This window comes from Agelaius tricolor, unplaced genomic scaffold (genome assembly GCF_023055355.1).
Source record: "Agelaius tricolor isolate 1412-34295 unplaced genomic scaffold, bAgeTri1.0.p SCAF_19, whole genome shotgun sequence".
NCBI lineage: Eukaryota > Metazoa > Chordata > Aves > Passeriformes > Icteridae > Agelaius > Agelaius tricolor.
This window is the reverse complement of record NW_027269279.1, coordinates 4,303,821-4,319,105: the sequence shown is the minus strand read 5'-3', so window position 1 is coordinate 4,319,105 and position 15,285 is coordinate 4,303,821. Positions and strand designations below refer to the sequence as shown.

At 47.5% G+C, this 15,285-nt stretch overlaps 1 protein-coding gene across 3 annotated transcripts; it reads left to right on the top strand.

The window, feature by feature from the left end:
- Positions 1 to 103: 103 nt before the first annotated feature.
- On the top strand, positions 104 to 8,925 carry BRAT1 (BRCA1 associated ATM activator 1). Of its 3 annotated transcripts, none has more exons than XM_071443936.1 (13): positions 104 to 500; positions 1,001 to 1,155; positions 1,946 to 2,090; positions 3,209 to 3,593; positions 3,684 to 3,803; positions 4,251 to 4,342; positions 4,592 to 4,710; positions 5,212 to 5,398; positions 5,524 to 5,597; positions 6,173 to 6,275; positions 6,557 to 6,655; positions 7,644 to 7,822; positions 8,017 to 8,925. In XM_071443936.1, the coding sequence occupies exons 1-13, from the start codon at positions 323 to 325 to the stop codon at positions 8,740 to 8,742; spliced, it is 2,562 nt and encodes an 853-aa protein (XP_071300037.1). In that variant the 5' UTR covers positions 104 to 322; the 3' UTR covers positions 8,743 to 8,925. The 3 variants fall into 3 exon arrangements, with proteins under 3 accessions (XP_071300037.1, XP_071300036.1, XP_071300038.1); XM_071443935.1 differs by having other exon boundaries at positions 1,943 to 2,090; XM_071443937.1 differs by lacking the exons at positions 104 to 500; positions 1,001 to 1,155; positions 1,946 to 2,090 and adding an exon at positions 2,138 to 2,364.
- Positions 8,926 to 15,285: the final 6,360 nt, after the last annotated feature.

Here is a 15,285-nt window from a genome sequence, read left to right as displayed (position 1 = left end):
GGGTGACACCAAGCGGCCCCGCAGGGAGCGAAACCCCGGCGGGCGGCGGAGCGGCCTCTGCGGGGGCTCCGCTCCACTTGCGGGCCAGGAGTTTTTGCCCGAGAGCGCCGGGATAACTCGAGGCAGGGCGCAACTCCATCCCGCGCACCGCCGCTACCGTCCCGCAGCCACCGCCTGTCCCTGGAGCGCGCCCGGGTCACGCCCCCTGACCGGCCACTGGCCACGCCCCCGCTCCGCTGGCCACGCCCCCTTTGCGACACTCGCGGTGCGGCTGGGCTGGCCCGGCTCGGTTCGGTTCAGTCCGGTCCCGGTGGCCCCGGCCATGTGCGACCCCCAGTCCCGCTTCGTGGCCCGGGCCCGCCGCCGCTTCGCCATGACCCGCGAGTGCGCCGTGCTGCTGCCCGGAGTCTGCGCCGCCCTGGCCGACCCGCGGCAGCCCGGCCTCGACGACACCTGCCTGGAGAAACTGCTGGACTGGTTCCGCAGCCTGACGTGGTTCGGTGAGCGCCGGGGGCTGGCAGGGGCCGGTCCGAGGGGAGCCGAGATCCATCCGGGATCGCAGAGTAGTTCGGGTTGGAAGGGATGTCTGGAGATCATCCAGTGCGACCATGCCAAGGCAGGGACACGGGAACAGGGGTCCAGGTGGGATTGGAATGCCTGCACAGCTGTCTGAGGTGCTGTGTCACCCAAAAATGCTGTGGGTGCACCCGAACTCATCAGTTCTAGCAGCTGGCAGGGCTTAACACAAATTTTGTATTTTAATACAAAACCCAAAAGGCCTCATTCAGGGAAGAGATGTGTACAGGTGTATAAAGCAGTCTGATGGAACTGGTACACGTAAGTTGTCCCTTAGCACCTGCAAACAAAGCAGTTTTGCTTTTGAACCACTCAGCTCAGGGAACCGCTTTAGTGAGACAGGACAGTCCTGGCAGTGTGGCTTTGGAAGCTCTGCAGAGCTCCGTCCTGGCAGTGAGCTGATGTTTTCTGCTGTCCTGGGCAGACCCCACTGTGGAGCTGGTGCAGGACAACCCGTGTCTGACAGAGCTCCTCAGCTCCGTGCTGGCCCTGGCAGATCCCAGCCCTGGCATCCTGTCCTTCACCCTGCAGCTGGCCGGGATCCTCGCCTCGTCCGAAAGCCGCTTCCAGCACCTGCAGGTGAGCTGGGTACCACTGACCCAGGTACCTGCTGCTGTGTGTCTGTCTGCTCCTTCTGTATGCACAGTCCCTAAAAACGTGCGTGTTCTGCTTAGTAAAAGTATGGCTTGCATGGAACAACTCAGCAGAAGTGATTGGACAGCAAAGACCTCCCATCACCATTCCTGTTCGATCCTCATGTACAGCTGCTTCTCACTTCTGTCTCACCACAGCAGGACTGTGAATGCTGATGGGTAGGGCTTCCATTTGTAGTTGAAAAGAGTGTATGGGGTAACCCAGCTCTGGGTTGGACTCTGTGAAGATCTCTGCCAACCTAGTCATTCTGTGAACACTACCTCTCAGCAGCCACTGCACAGTACTGCATCCCAGGACAGATCCTGCAGATCTAAACTGCACTAACAGATTTGTTTTCACTCCGTAGCAGGTTGACAGGAAATTTTTGATTCCCGGCAAAAACAAGGGAGCTTTTTAAAGCAGTGCTTTCTGCACCAGGATACATTTTAGTACAAAACCCAAAAAACATTCAGGGAAGAGATGTGTACAAGTGTATAAAGCATTCTGATGGAACTGACACACATAAGCTGTCCGTTAGCACCTGCAAACAAAGCAGTTTTGGTTTTGAACACCGTTTTTTATCCACATGTTGCCTTTAAGCGTGAGATTCTGAACACTGCCCATATTACGATACTTGTAGCAAGAGGAGGTTTCACCACAGCACTGATACTCTTGACTGGCACAGAGCAGCCCCTTTTCTCCCTGTTTACTCTCGTTTTCTGCCTTGCCTCAGCAGGAGAAGCTGCTGGGGAGGCTCTTTGGCCCGGAGGGGCCGCGGGGCGGCGCGGCGTGGGAGGAGGCGTCGGTGCGCAGCGCCTGGCTGAAGGGTGTGCACAGCATGCTGCACCACCTACCTGCCCTGCACTGCCTCTGCTCCACGGGTGAGTGCTGCTGGGGCTGCCACCCCCCTCCCTGCTGTGCCCCTTGCTGTGCAGGATGGGTGTCTTGGTTTATTTAAGGTTAAAGTGAGCTATTTGTCCAAAAAACGGAGTCGTTGAAAGATGTTGGTTAAGTTAGCTAAGCAGTAAGTTAACTTTTGTTAAGTTAGTTATGCATTTGGTTTTTTCCTCCAAACACTGAAGGTGGTGCTCTGGCTGAAGGGTGTGCACAGCATGCTGCACCACCTGCCTGCCCTGCACTGCCTCTGCTCCACGGGTGAGTGCTGCTGGGGCTGCCACCCCCCCTCCCTGCTGGGCCCCTGCCATCCCAGCCTCTTGCTCAGGTGGCAAATGAGCAAGATGGTATCTTGGTTTATTTAAGGTTAAAGTAAGCCATTTGTCAAAAAACAAAGTGATAGAAAGATGTTGGTTAAGTTAGCTAAGCAGTAATTTAACTTTTGTTAAGTTGGTTATGCATTTGGTTTTTTCCTCCAAACACTGAAGGTGGTGCTTTTTTCAAGGGGGAAAGAATCTTATAAAATTGCCCTTATAAAATTAAGAGCTATCTGTATTCTTATTTGTAACTCCTACTGAAGGGTACATTTCAGCATTATTTTAGTGCAGAAAAACTAAGCAGAGGCTCATTTATCTCTTTGTGCTTGCACACATTTGCAGTCCTGTTGTTATGGAGGTATGTAAATGATGCTGTTAACACCATCTTTAGATCCCATGTACAGAGGGGTCTAAAAGACTGGATTGGTATTGAAGTGCAGCACATGCTGCTGTCCCTGTGATGGAAAAGTGGTGCTGATACTGCTGTTCATGTTTTTCCTACTGGTTATGTCCAGAGATGGTACAGGCTCTGTCCATAAATACACATTGAGTGTTCTGTCAACTCTCCTAATGTTACTGATGTTATATTGAAGTCTGATCCTGAGTTATTAAACCCCTGAGGATCTGAAACAATTTCATTTTCTTCTGTTTGCTGGCTGACTTTGAGTAGAGACTACAAAATAAAGTATAAGAAAACCCCATCACCACCATTTAAAGCTGTGTGGTACCTGAATTGGAGTCATAACTGGTTATTTGTTGCTCCAGTGACTTGTTTTGTTTTCCCACAGGAGGCATGGATGTGATCTTCACTCTGCAAGGAGATCCCAGCCTGTTTGTGGCTTCAGCTGCCAGCCAGCTCCTGGTGCACATGCTCACCTTCTCCCTAGAGTCTGAAACACCCAAAGCTCTCAGTACCAAGGACTGTGACTGGCCAGGCTGTGCCCAGATGATTGTAAAGCACATCAAAGAGTCCCTTCAGTCCAGCTCTGCCTCTCACATTGAGCAGTCACTGAAGCTGCTGAGCAGTTTGTTTGGCAGTTGTTTTGGCAGTTGCTATGCTGCATGGACTGAAGCCCTTTGGTTGGACATAGCAAAGCAAATAGAATCCTTTCTGCTGGAGGAGACTGTTCAAGCCCAGCCCCTGCTGGCCAATCTTCTGCTGAACGTGGCACGGTAAAGATCTTGTGGCACCTTGGAGCCCGTGCTGAGATAGATCTGTTTGCCACCCTGGGATGGGTTACACTTACACTTCTCTCTTCTCAGATCCCCTGCATTTTGTGGCACTGAAGGCAGCTTTTGGGCATTAGTAACTTCTGCTCTGGAACACTTAACCCCAGTACAAGCAGGTCCTCTGGCTGTGGGACTTTTGAAGCTCTGCAAATGGTAGGACTTAAAGCAATGAAATTTCTGCACTGTGCAGGTGTTTCTGCTCCATGATTCCCCTTTAGGTAGTGAAAAAGCAGCAGGAAATCATCAGATGAATAGTGTACATACAGATACTGATTTCCAGGCTAAATAACACTTTTGTTCTTAGATGGAAGGACACTTTTTTGACAAGATATTCCTCTCTCCCAGCCTCCTTACACAAGATCCCACTCTCTATTTGCTTAGCTTGACAAAGCTACTTCTAAATTCAAAACCTGTTTCTCCTCTGCTTTCATTTAGCATTGGAAGAAGGCTCAGATTGTGATACTGCTTTTGTTGCTCTGTCATTGCTGGCTTGTTTAAAAGCCTGCATGAAAATCATTATCCTGCTCAGCATTTGGGGGCAAGTATTTGGGAAGGAACTGAAGTTTACTTGTGTTGGTAACTGCTGTTTCCTCCTTGAAGCCCACAAGATGTCAGGATTCAGGCACTGACTGTTCTGCTTCAGCCAATGGACTGTATTTTGAGAGCAGCCTCCCAGCCTCTGGAATGTGCAGGTACAGTTGTGACAGAAAAGTTAGAGGCCAGTCTGGTTGCCAGTATTTTAAGTGCCTGGTGCAGCCAAAACTGGAGGAAAAAGAGCAGGAGAAGTCAAGGACAATAGCAGTGTTTGTGGTAAATCCTACTGCCAGTTGCATTTGATGGCATGTTCATACTGCATCAGCTGAATATCTTGGTTAGCTTTAAAAATCACAGCCTTTTCTATTCATTGGTGACCTGAACTCTTCCCTTCTTTGGTCCTCTAGGTTTGCTGGATGAGTCTGTCAGTGATCCTGCCACTGTTGAAAGTCTTCTGTCCTCCAAGACATCTTGTGCTGGTCTCCTGTGTCAGACCCTCACCCACCTGGAGAAGCTGCTGTCTCTGGTAACATTCAGAGAGGGAAAAAAAGAGCCTGGGAGACAAACTGGTCCTTGAAAGACAGTGTTAAGATGGTTGCAAACTTTTTCAGTAGAGCATAACAGAATGTGGAGAGGAATTGGCAGTGAGGGTTTCCATATTTTAAGGAAATTTAGCACAATAGGCTCTAAACAGGAAAACAGAGGGATACTGAGACTGTTAAAGAGGGACTGCACTTAAGTTTTAAATTTGTCTTGATGAGTTTGTTACCATACCTTACTTGTATTACAATTACTGATCCTGAGAAGAAACACAAATTGGGCTGCTTTCCCAAGCAGTCAGAAGAATCTCCTTCCATCTGTGCAGCAGTTCTTGGAAGAGAGGAAGATCATTTATTTGTAGTTATTGACATTGTAGTACCCTAAGAACACACTACAAGTTGCAATTTTTTACTGCCTTCTGACCTAAAACTGCTCTGTACTTAAGACTGTTGCTGGAAACTCTTTTCTTTTCTTTCTCACCCATTAGAAACATTTAAGAGTGGATTTACCCTGTGTGTCTTTGCTGCACTCTCTCCTGACAATATTACAATTCTGCAATGGCTTCCTGAGCCCAACTTCTCCTCTGGGAAGCACAATCAGCCGCAATCTGATCAATTGCTTCAGAGTGCAAAAGTCAGCCCTTGATGTCCTTGCAGCACTCTCAGAGAAAAAAGGTGAGTTAATCTTTGCTTTCTTACCCAAAACAATTTTACAATTATATGTCTTTGTGTATTTCAGCAGGGATTTGGCTGCTCCATCTCTCAGTATTGGTCCTTTGGGTTTGTTTTCTCTGTTTCAGAGTGTGACACTCTCATAGGAAATCTATTTGATGTCCTTCTGGCATATCTGCAGAGTCCAAACACCAGCCCTACTGTGAGTATAGAACTAGGGAGAGATCCAGGTCCATTAGTGTGCCCCAGTGGGGTGTGACTCTTATAAAGGGTCTGACTGCAGTTGTTTCTTAGCTCACTTTGTATTAGAATATGTAAGACACTTCTCTTGTCCTGGGTGGCTTGCAGAAAATAGCCAAAATTGTAATGAACACGTTACTGACCAGTACATTGAGAGTTCTTGAGAAGACAGGAGCCATCATGTCTAAGAGTAGCACTGACATACTCAGCTTGACATGGTCATGGATTATTGAACTCTTTTTATTAAGGGGATTTGGTTTTTTGCTTTGTTTTGTTTGAATGACTCTGATGGCAGCTGCAAACCCAAAGCTGGAGGTATAGAACTTTGTAATACTAAGCTGATCACAGGGATTTTCTAGATGTTTGTTATAAATTGTATTTAAGCACCATTTTTTGTGGTTAGCTTCTTAGTGAGGAGGCATAATTATAATTATATTTCCCTGTAAGTTTGAGGCTAAAATTAATTTTACCTTTAAAGGCATAAAGGCAGCACTGCTTCCTCCTGTAGTAAAGTCAATCTGCTTTACCTTGCCCCAGGTTCTAAAGAAAACCTTTCAAGCTACATCCAAGTGGTTGGTGCACTTGCAGGAACTGTCCTCCTCCAACAGTCAGTGGCCACAAACTGAGAAGATTTTGGAAGGTAATGAAGCTGTTCCAGCTGGGACAAACAGCAGCTAGTGGCACACATGAAATCTGCTCCTGCCTACCCTTCCTGCTCAAAGCACTGGATTCTCTTGTTCACAATTATGTTGAATTTAAGTTTAGCTGCCCAAATAGTGCTTTGCAGAACTCTGGAAGAAGCACCCAGCAGCAGCAAAAGGGATTGTATGAGATGAAATGGTGTAGAGGTTGTACAGTGAGTGTTTTAGTAAGGCTTGTTGCTTTTCATATCCATTCAGGTTTGTCACTTGCCTTTTACAGATGTGTTGGTGGTGCTGCAGAAACGTTTGTGCAGTCCTTGCTGGGAAGTAAGAGATTCTTCCCTGGAGTTCCTCACTTCCATGGTTAAGTGCTTGAGAGGTAGGTGCAAAGATTTACCAGTTCAGATTTGAGGAGTATTTCCTTTAATGGTTGTGAAAGTCAGTCAGGCTGGTGAAGCATCTTCTGACCTGTAACTGGAGGGCTGAGAAAAGAAAGAAGTGTCAAGATTTTTACTCTTAGATCATGATCAAAATCAGACAAAAATATTAATATACTTACCCTGCTTTTTCTGTTGATTTCTCAGATTGCTGTATCTGCCTTGATGGCAGTTTTGGTGAGTTAAATTGAGGTGTTGAGACTTGTCTGTCAAGGCAGGTGACAGTGCCTAATGGCAGAGAACACTTTCTGGTTTTCAGTTTGCTCTGCACTGGAGCCTGGTTCCTTTCAACTGGCTGGGGGCTGGCCTTTAGGAGGCTAAAAGCCTAGACCTGCTTTATATGCTTGGGACTAATTACTGATTTTCTGCTTTACTGATAGCTCAGGCCTTGCAGCAGGTAGCACTGAGGCAAAGCTGCTTTTCCTACAGTAGCTCTGCTGTGTTGGAAGGGAGGGGAATGTTACCAACTGCTGTTGTCCCCAGGTCACAAAGGAAGTATCCAACATGCTCAACTGCATTAGCACTTTACCCTGCAGCCCCTCTCAGTGCTGCAGTTACTTTTGTTTTCCCTGCCATATGCCCAACAACAGGAAAGGAACACTATTTTTTCCTCCTTTAAGCAAAGGCATAAGTTTGATGAGGCTGGAACCGTGTCCCCACTTGCAGAAAGTTTTTTCTTGCTGTTGAAACAACTCTAAGTGCAATTTTCCAAGTTCCAGTGTCTGTCAGGGCTTGACTAAAAGCTGCTGGGAGAGGGGGAGCCTGACACAGAACATCTGCCTGGTCCTGCAGCAGCTCCTCTCCCCGGCAGCTGTCCCTGCAGGCAGTGGCCATCCTTGAATGAGGCAAAGGGCTGTTTGCATTGGAAACAGCTTCATGCTCAGAGGGAATAAAATCCCACTTCTTTGGATTGCTGTCTTGTTTTTACAGACCAGAAGGAGTTCAGGCAGTGCCTCCTGTCCTCAGAGGTGCTGAGGCTGACAGAAAATCTGCTGGAGGACCCGGAGAGCTACGTGCGAGCGAGCGCCGTGACTGCCGTGGGACACCTGGCCCCCATTGCTTGCTTTGCTCCAGAGTCACCTGTCACAGGCAATCAATACAACAAAGAGGTAGGATAACCTTTTCTGCATGAGCAATTCCCATCAGTTTACTGCTGTACTGCTTATCATTTTCTTCACAAGTTATCTGCTGATGCAGGCAGGTTGCACAACCAGTAATGAGAAGATTTTTCACCTCTGTTGTTTTTGTTTCTTTGCATGTCCCTCCCCTCACTGTGCTTTCTCTTTTGTCTTTTTGCATCCAGAGCATTGTAGCAAAGCTTCAGGAAATCTTGTCAGCAGACTCAGAGGGCTTTCCTAGGAGGGCTGTTATCAGCATCTTCACCAAGTGGCTGAGAGAAGGCTGCACAGGTCAGCTGGAAGATACAGAGCACTTTGTCTCTAGAGTCATCCAGACTGTGGAGCATGACTTAGACTGGGAAGTCAGACTGGGTGGTTTGGAGCTGGTTGAAGTTTTCTGTAGTCAGACCATTTGCCAGCTTTCCCAGTGTCCCTATGCTCCTGTGTCCTCTGCAGTCCCCAGTTCCACCCCTCAGAAGGAGCTGCTGCAGGTGTTCTGTCGAGCAAAGCTCTTTGGGTTCCTGTTTGGCTCTTTGTGTGACTGTGACAAACCCGTGGGGCAGAGAGCCTGTGATGTGCTGGTTGGCTTGAGAGGTCATTTCTACCCCATGAGTACTTTGGAGAATCCACAGGAGATTGAAGATTCACCTGCAGGACGTGGCATTGCCTGGTTACAGAGGACATTAAGACAGGGTTCTCTGGCTCAGAACTTCCCCGTGGATGGTGATGTTGGGGTGGATTTCCAAGACCCAGAGAGCATGATGTTAGCTTTGGGTGCAATAGACTTACTGGAGCTGCATGATGAGCTAAATAAAAGCAGTGACCATGTGGAGGAAAGCCCTCAGTCCCTCTTACAGGACATCCTTGCTGCTGTGGGGACCATAGAGGATAATGAAGTTGACTGTTACTGAACACAGCTTTTGCTGTGAAGGAGAAGTGCTCAAGCAGTTTTCTTCTGGAGGAGAAGGATGGTTTTGTTATCTGTTAAATGGGTTAGAAAATCTTTGCTTTAATACTGATGAATATTTTTTTGTTAAGTGTCATTTCCAATAAACTGTTGTTTCTTTTTCAAAGTATAAACATTAAAAATGGTATTTAGTCTTTGGTTTTTTTTTTTGAGTTGTTGTCTTTTAGGAAAGCACCAGACCATGCCTACATAAGGAAGCATCAAAAAAAAACAAGAGTGACTGAAAACAAGCTGTTGCAGGCTCCTTTTAGAGCCAGAGTAGCTGCAGCTGATGGAGACTGGTTTTAAGGGACACTTGTTTGACCTTTCTGTATTTATTCTATAAACAGAGCTCTCAGCTTCCCTTGTGCATTTTGAGGTCTAGAGCAGAAAGTGGCATTTAAGGAGTCAGAAGCTGATCATCCTTGGCATTACAAATTTTCTCCTATGGATCACAGACTTGTTTGATCTCAGCAGTGACACCAACATGCTGACTTTGGTTTTAATTGAAGCCAGAAGCAGGTCCATTTTGCTGATTCTTTTTTCAAGTGCTCCTATTTTTCATTCCTAAAATACTCAGTTTCCAACTTTTGAGAGAAACTTACACTTAAAGATTTTTCAAGATAAATGTGATCTGTGATTAGCTTTGGTAACAATTAGAAACCAGCAGACATAGTGTGAATGGCAACATCATTTTCTGAGAAAAAAATGCCAGTTTTTTAAAAACTTAGGGAAGAGTGCAGTTTGCAACTTGCCCCAGTATCTTCCCATGTGCTAAGAAACTCTCTGCAACATAGAAAAACCCCAAATGAACCAGTACCTTCAGCAGCAGATCAAACCATGGTGGGTTCTTTTCCAGCAGATGTTACTGAGCATCCTTTATCCTCCTGCAGCCTGTGGAGAGGCAAACATGGCACTGATTTTGGGGCTGCAGCATCTGAAGCAGTGGAAGGACTGCACAAAGCTCCTCCCTGCAGTGGTACAATGGGCTGAGGTGTAGTTGGATCTCTTGCTGCTGAGGCTGAAGCTTTGCTCTGTGCCTTCTGAGGAAAGCAGCACACTTGCCTCTTGCTCTGTGCACAGCTTTATGTGTGACACAGCCCCTGGGTTTTGTACCAGCAGCTGTTTTTAGGAGAGAATAGCTCTGCTTCTGACACACAATTCCACCTGAGCTGGGTCTACACCTGGCAAAAGACAGAAGATAGTAAAATTCAGGCCTTTTCCTGTCACTGCATCTGTCTCAGAAATGGAAGGGGTTAGTGAGAGAGCAGGGATGTGCTTTTAGAGGTGTGGAGTGTTTGTGGAGTTCCAGCAGTCCTGTCCAGTGAAGGGAGTGCAGTTCCAAACCAGCATTCTGTGCTGACAGTAGGTCAGCTGTGCTCCAGGAGAGGAGGCAGCAGCTTGCTGGGTGCACCCTCCCTCCTGCTCAGCACTGCAATTCTTGTCACTTCAGGACTCTGCAGTTTAGGAGACTCCAAGGAGTTACTCAGATGCCAGCAGATTGAAAAAGTGAGTTGTTACAGAAGGAAAACTCACTGCTTATTACCAAGGTCTCTCAACTCCCAGACCTATTAATTTTTCATGGAACTCCTTTTTCTTTTTAATAAGCTGGGGTGAGGGTGACATGATGTTTGTAGCATTTGCCTAATTGCAGTCCAAAATTGTGTTTATACACTTGTACACTAAAAACCAAATGTACAACAAGCTGGGGGGGGTGCTCCTTACCTTTAGAAGGGGTATTAAGGATTTGTTTCTTCTTTCATTAAAAACAGGACTCCACCTCCAGCAGCTCTGTGCCAGTGTATTTCTGTCTGTGTATTTCTGTCTGTCTGAGCTCCCTGCTTTGCCTTTGCTCTCCCTGCTGCTCCAGTGACAGTGGAGTGTCCCTGGCACCGAGGTGGTGGCACTGCCATGCTGCCCCTGAGAGCTGGGAGAAACAGGGAGGGTCAGGGACATCTGGGCAGAGTGTGGAACAAATGCCCAGGCCTAGAGAGATTAAGGGAGATGAAAGCAAACCAGAAATTCCACAATTCTTTCTACAGAAAACAATGGGATGGGATTTTTGAGCTGGAAATTTAGCTGCCAAGTTTATGATCACACACCAACAGCTCCTGATACCTCTCTAGGATGCCCATCTTCACACACTTGAGGACTCATACAAGCCCTACCCCACTTGCTTACACCCACAACTTATTTTAAACCCACTTCTTACCTACCCAGGGTGTTTTTGCACCTCCACAAGATCCTTATCCAAGCCCCAGAGCTTCCTGCTGGGTTAAGGATTACACTCTGTGCCAAGGCCTGCCAAGGAGCTGTGGGGGAAGGTTTGGATCCCAAGGAGTCAGCCCTGAGCAGCTCTGGCTGCCCCCAGGTGCGTCCTGAGCATTCACTTGAGCCAGTGCCATTGTTCTTTACCCACTTCACAGCCCAACAACAGCTGTCTCTCCAGAAACCAGCACCAGCTCACTCTGTCACACAGCACAGAGAAGGAGGGGCTGCCTGGCCTGCTCTAAGGGACATTTTGGGATGGATTTTTCTGGAAACTCCAGTGCTCATCCCATCAGAGCTGTAGCTGTGGTTGGTTCCTGCAGGAGGCAGGCACCACTGGGAGTTTTTCCAACAGCCACAGAGCTGATTGTGCCAGGGGCTGTGGCCACACACGAGCCTCAATGCAAGAGGACACGGGGCTCAGGACTGTCCTTTGAAACAAAATAGCTGGCAGGAGAAATGCAGGTGGTATTGACAAAAAACATCACAGTTTAAAAAAATTGTATCTCTGGTGGCTGGTGAAGGAAGAAAAGGAAGGAAGAAAATTTCAAAGCTCATTTCAGCTCTTTATCTGCACAGGGGCAATGCTAAGTTGTGTTGTCTGATCTGTACACAGGTAGGAAATTCCTAGAGTTGCTTTCAACACATTTCAACAAAGCTCTGAAGAGAGGATTTATCCTTTAACTGCTCAGACTCAGACTCCACAGAGAATAAGCATCTTTGGCTCAGCCCTACTCTAGCAATGGCTTATTGAAAGCTGCCAAAGAAATGGCTGTTAATTTTCTGGTTTAATACACTAGACATTTACAATACAAAGAATATTCTTTGCCTAATTACACTAATTGCACAACTTAGTCAAAAATGGGCTATAAATGTCTAGGGCTGTTGCTTCAGCTTAGATATACATGATCTGTGATTACAGATCAATTTGTGCACATCTCTGCAATTCCTTCTATCCTCTGATAGAATCTGCTCTACCTTTCACTACATATTCATCAAGGCTTCTAAAAACCAGCATGCATTAGAGAGGAACTCCTCAAAAAGCTTCACTGCAGAATATCTCAGCAATTTACAATGGAAATAGATACCAGCAGCAGCAGCAGCTCTGTGGTCTGTATCATTTCCCCTCAGAGCAGTGGGTTTTGTCTTCTACTGACAAATAAAGCAGCACTTCAGCAGGGCCAGAGCTCCAGGGGCAGCACAGCTCCTGCCTTGAACCTCGGAGCAGCACACACAGAAATGGGGTTTGGAGGAGCAGTGTGTTCTTCTGGACAAGGCAGAGCAGAGCTGAAGATGTGCAACTGTGAGGAAACACATCCTGGGGCTCTCCTGAATCCCCCCATGGAAGGGGGATGAGCAGCCCTCACCAAGGGTCCCTGCAGAGCTGCAGGTGCAGTGACACAACAACTTCAGTTAAAGCAAAAAGAAATTAAAGAAAGCAGCGTTTCTATCTGTGGTACCAATACTCACTCTGTGCTCAGAGCCCACCGGCTGAAAGTGTTTATTTACATTATAATGAACATATAACAGGGCTCCAAAGATACCCTTCACAAAACAAGCCCATACAAACCAAGTTACTCCCCACTTGCCTGGCTGTTAACCTCCATGCCAGGCAGGAGCCCAACGTCTGGCACAGAGGGTGCCCTCACCTCTTTGAGAGGCTTTTCTCAGTTAGATCAGACCAGATCAGGTGTTAAACCAAGACCTTAACGAGTTCCTGTAGAGTGTTAGAGCTTGAACTGTCATAGGTCTGATGCTTTTCCCTCATTATCAGTGCAGGGTAGGTGAGAATTGCCCTCAAGAGACAGAGACCTTCAATCTTCAGCTCTCCCATCTCATTATCTTTCACTCCTCACTTTCCAGTCTCCACCGAGCCCATCCTCCTGAGCTCTCCAGCAGCAGGGAGCAGGATCTGGTGCTCACAGACACCCAGGCTTGCCCAGGCTGGTCCCTCCTTCCTGCACTCAGATTTGAGCTTTGGCCCCAAACCAGGCTGGCCTGTGAGCAGCACGAGGGAGCTGCAGAGCCAGGCCTGGCAGATGGTGAATGCAGGCTGCACGTCTTGAAACACGACTTGGCCCAGCCAAGGCAGCTCCTCAACAAACCCTTATTAAGCTGCATTGGCCATCACACATGAAATCTGATTTAGCCTTATAGGCTGGGGCACAGGTGAGTCCTAAAACCCATCACTCTTGATAACAAACACCCTCCATGGGACTGATCTCGTGATTACAACTCTCATTACGTGCCAACAACAAAAAAGCTGCAGTTAAAACACAAATGGCAGTGGTTGCTAAGTGACAGCATCCATCACAGCCCTGAGACAAACAGCTGTGGCTGCACAGCAATCCTGTCTTGTCCATGTAATTGAGGATAAAAATGCTGTTTTCATAACTGTCCAATAACCTTAACTTTGACCCAACAGAGTATTTTGTGCTTTAGGTTCTGACAAAGAGCCCTGTGAAAACAAGGCTAAATCTTCCACTGAAACCAGATGAAGTGAATTTGATTCAAAATACCTTTAATATTGCATGCTCTTTCAATATATTTTCTTCCCAGTGAGGTAGTGCATAAGACAAACATGGCTTTCTCAGTGGAATGGCCCATTTCTGAAAACAGAGATCAGTGACAGTATTTTCAGCGAGGGCCATGTGAAACAACAACAACAACAAAATCAACAAAACCCCCACTTGTCAGCTTCTAAAGGGAACCTGTGGGCTTTGTTCCACACTGAAGCTTTCTGCAATATTTGGAAAAGATGATAAAATTTCAGAGCTGTAAGCAACATTTATCCTCGTAAATAAAGTATCTAAACTGCAAATTTAAAATTACATGAAATGATGGTTGAGTCGTTCAGGAGCCTGAGATCCAGCAAGGCACAAAGGGAAAGGGAAAGCAGGGGTGGGAGCAAGGTGCTTCAGAGCTGGGTGATAACTCTTAGAGCAGAGAGACCCTAATTAGCACAACTGGCAGCTCAATGCATCTGAGGAAGATTATTTAGGAAAAAAAAGGAGGAAAAGCAGCTGTACACAGCAGTTTGCTCACCCTGACACGCTGCAATGAAACCTGTTTGGGGCCGTGCTGGCAGCTGAGACAAAGGGAGGGATCTGGCAGTGTCCTGTGGACAGATCTGGAGCGAGCAGGGCAGGGCACTGTGGTGCCCAGGGCAGCAGGAATGGAGCACAGGCACTGCCACCGTGGCCTCCGACCCCAGCACAGCCCTGAGACTGCTCTGCTAATTATACCCTTCCCTAATGAATTCTCTGCTGCTCCATCCACGGGAAACTCAATTCCTGGTGCCAGCAGTAACAGATCTGCCCACAGCTCCAAGAACACACGAGTTGCCGGCGTGGTCAAAGCTCAGCCGTGTGGATAAAGCCAACTTGACTGCTGCCCTTGGTCACTATCTCCATGTCAGCATAGGAAACACTTCTATTTTGCACATTACACCAGAGTAAAATGTGATTTTTTTCCCCCCCCCCTATATTTTATCCATAAACAGAGCACTTTTCCTGGCTGTTCTCATTGCTTCACCAGAGTCAAGAAAAGGAGCGTGCCTCACCCTGGTGTTGAACCCTGTGTCTGTTCTCCCAGTCCTGCAGCACAGGGTGAATATTGCAGTGCAGGCAAAGGCCTGCCTCTCCTGCACCATTAAATCAGGCACTCCAAGGTGCAGAGTGCCTGGCTGGCTGCATGAAGGGCACGTTCTCCACGTGTGCTGGCGGGCACACAGCTCAACCTCCCTGCTACCACAGACGTGGCATTGGGAGGGATGAAAAGAGAAGCCTCCTGTCACCCTAATTCCTCTTGAGAACTTCTGCCCCGTAGGGATCAGCCTTGCCTTCCTTCCTGGTTTGGGAGCATCTTCTCCGCCCTTTATTTATTTCAGCGAGATCAAAGATTCATCTCCATGGAAACGTTCTGAGCTCAAAGAGTTTCTGCACTACAGCTTTGCATCCTGCACGTAGGGCTTGGCACCGGGTTTTTGAAACAGAGCCTTTGAGATGATCAGCAGCCAGGTGTCTCCAGAAATGGTTTGATGAGCAATAATCAATCACCTGAGCAGTGTGTGTGTCACTAATACAGTGGAGTGGAGCTGCCATTCCACAGTGGACTCTTGGGCCCATGAAGATCACATGAGGGACAATGACATGACTGCTCTCGAGGTGCTGGCACTTTGTCCCCATATCTGATATTTGGTAGGACTCCCAGGCGACCAGAGCCACGTGGGCAGAGCTGC

Bases quoted from the DNA above. Each gene is read 5' to 3' on its own strand.
- BRAT1 (XM_071443935.1), top strand. From the start codon at position 323: ATGTGCGACCCCCAGTCCCGCTTCGTGGCCCGGGCCCGCCGCCGCTTC. The intron at 5,598-6,172 runs GTGAGTATAGAA...ACCTTGCCCCAG, and splicing joins GTCCAAACACCAGCCCTACT to GTTCTAAAGAAAACCTTTCA. The intron at 6,276-6,556 runs GTAATGAAGCTG...TGCCTTTTACAG, and splicing joins AACTGAGAAGATTTTGGAAG to ATGTGTTGGTGGTGCTGCAG.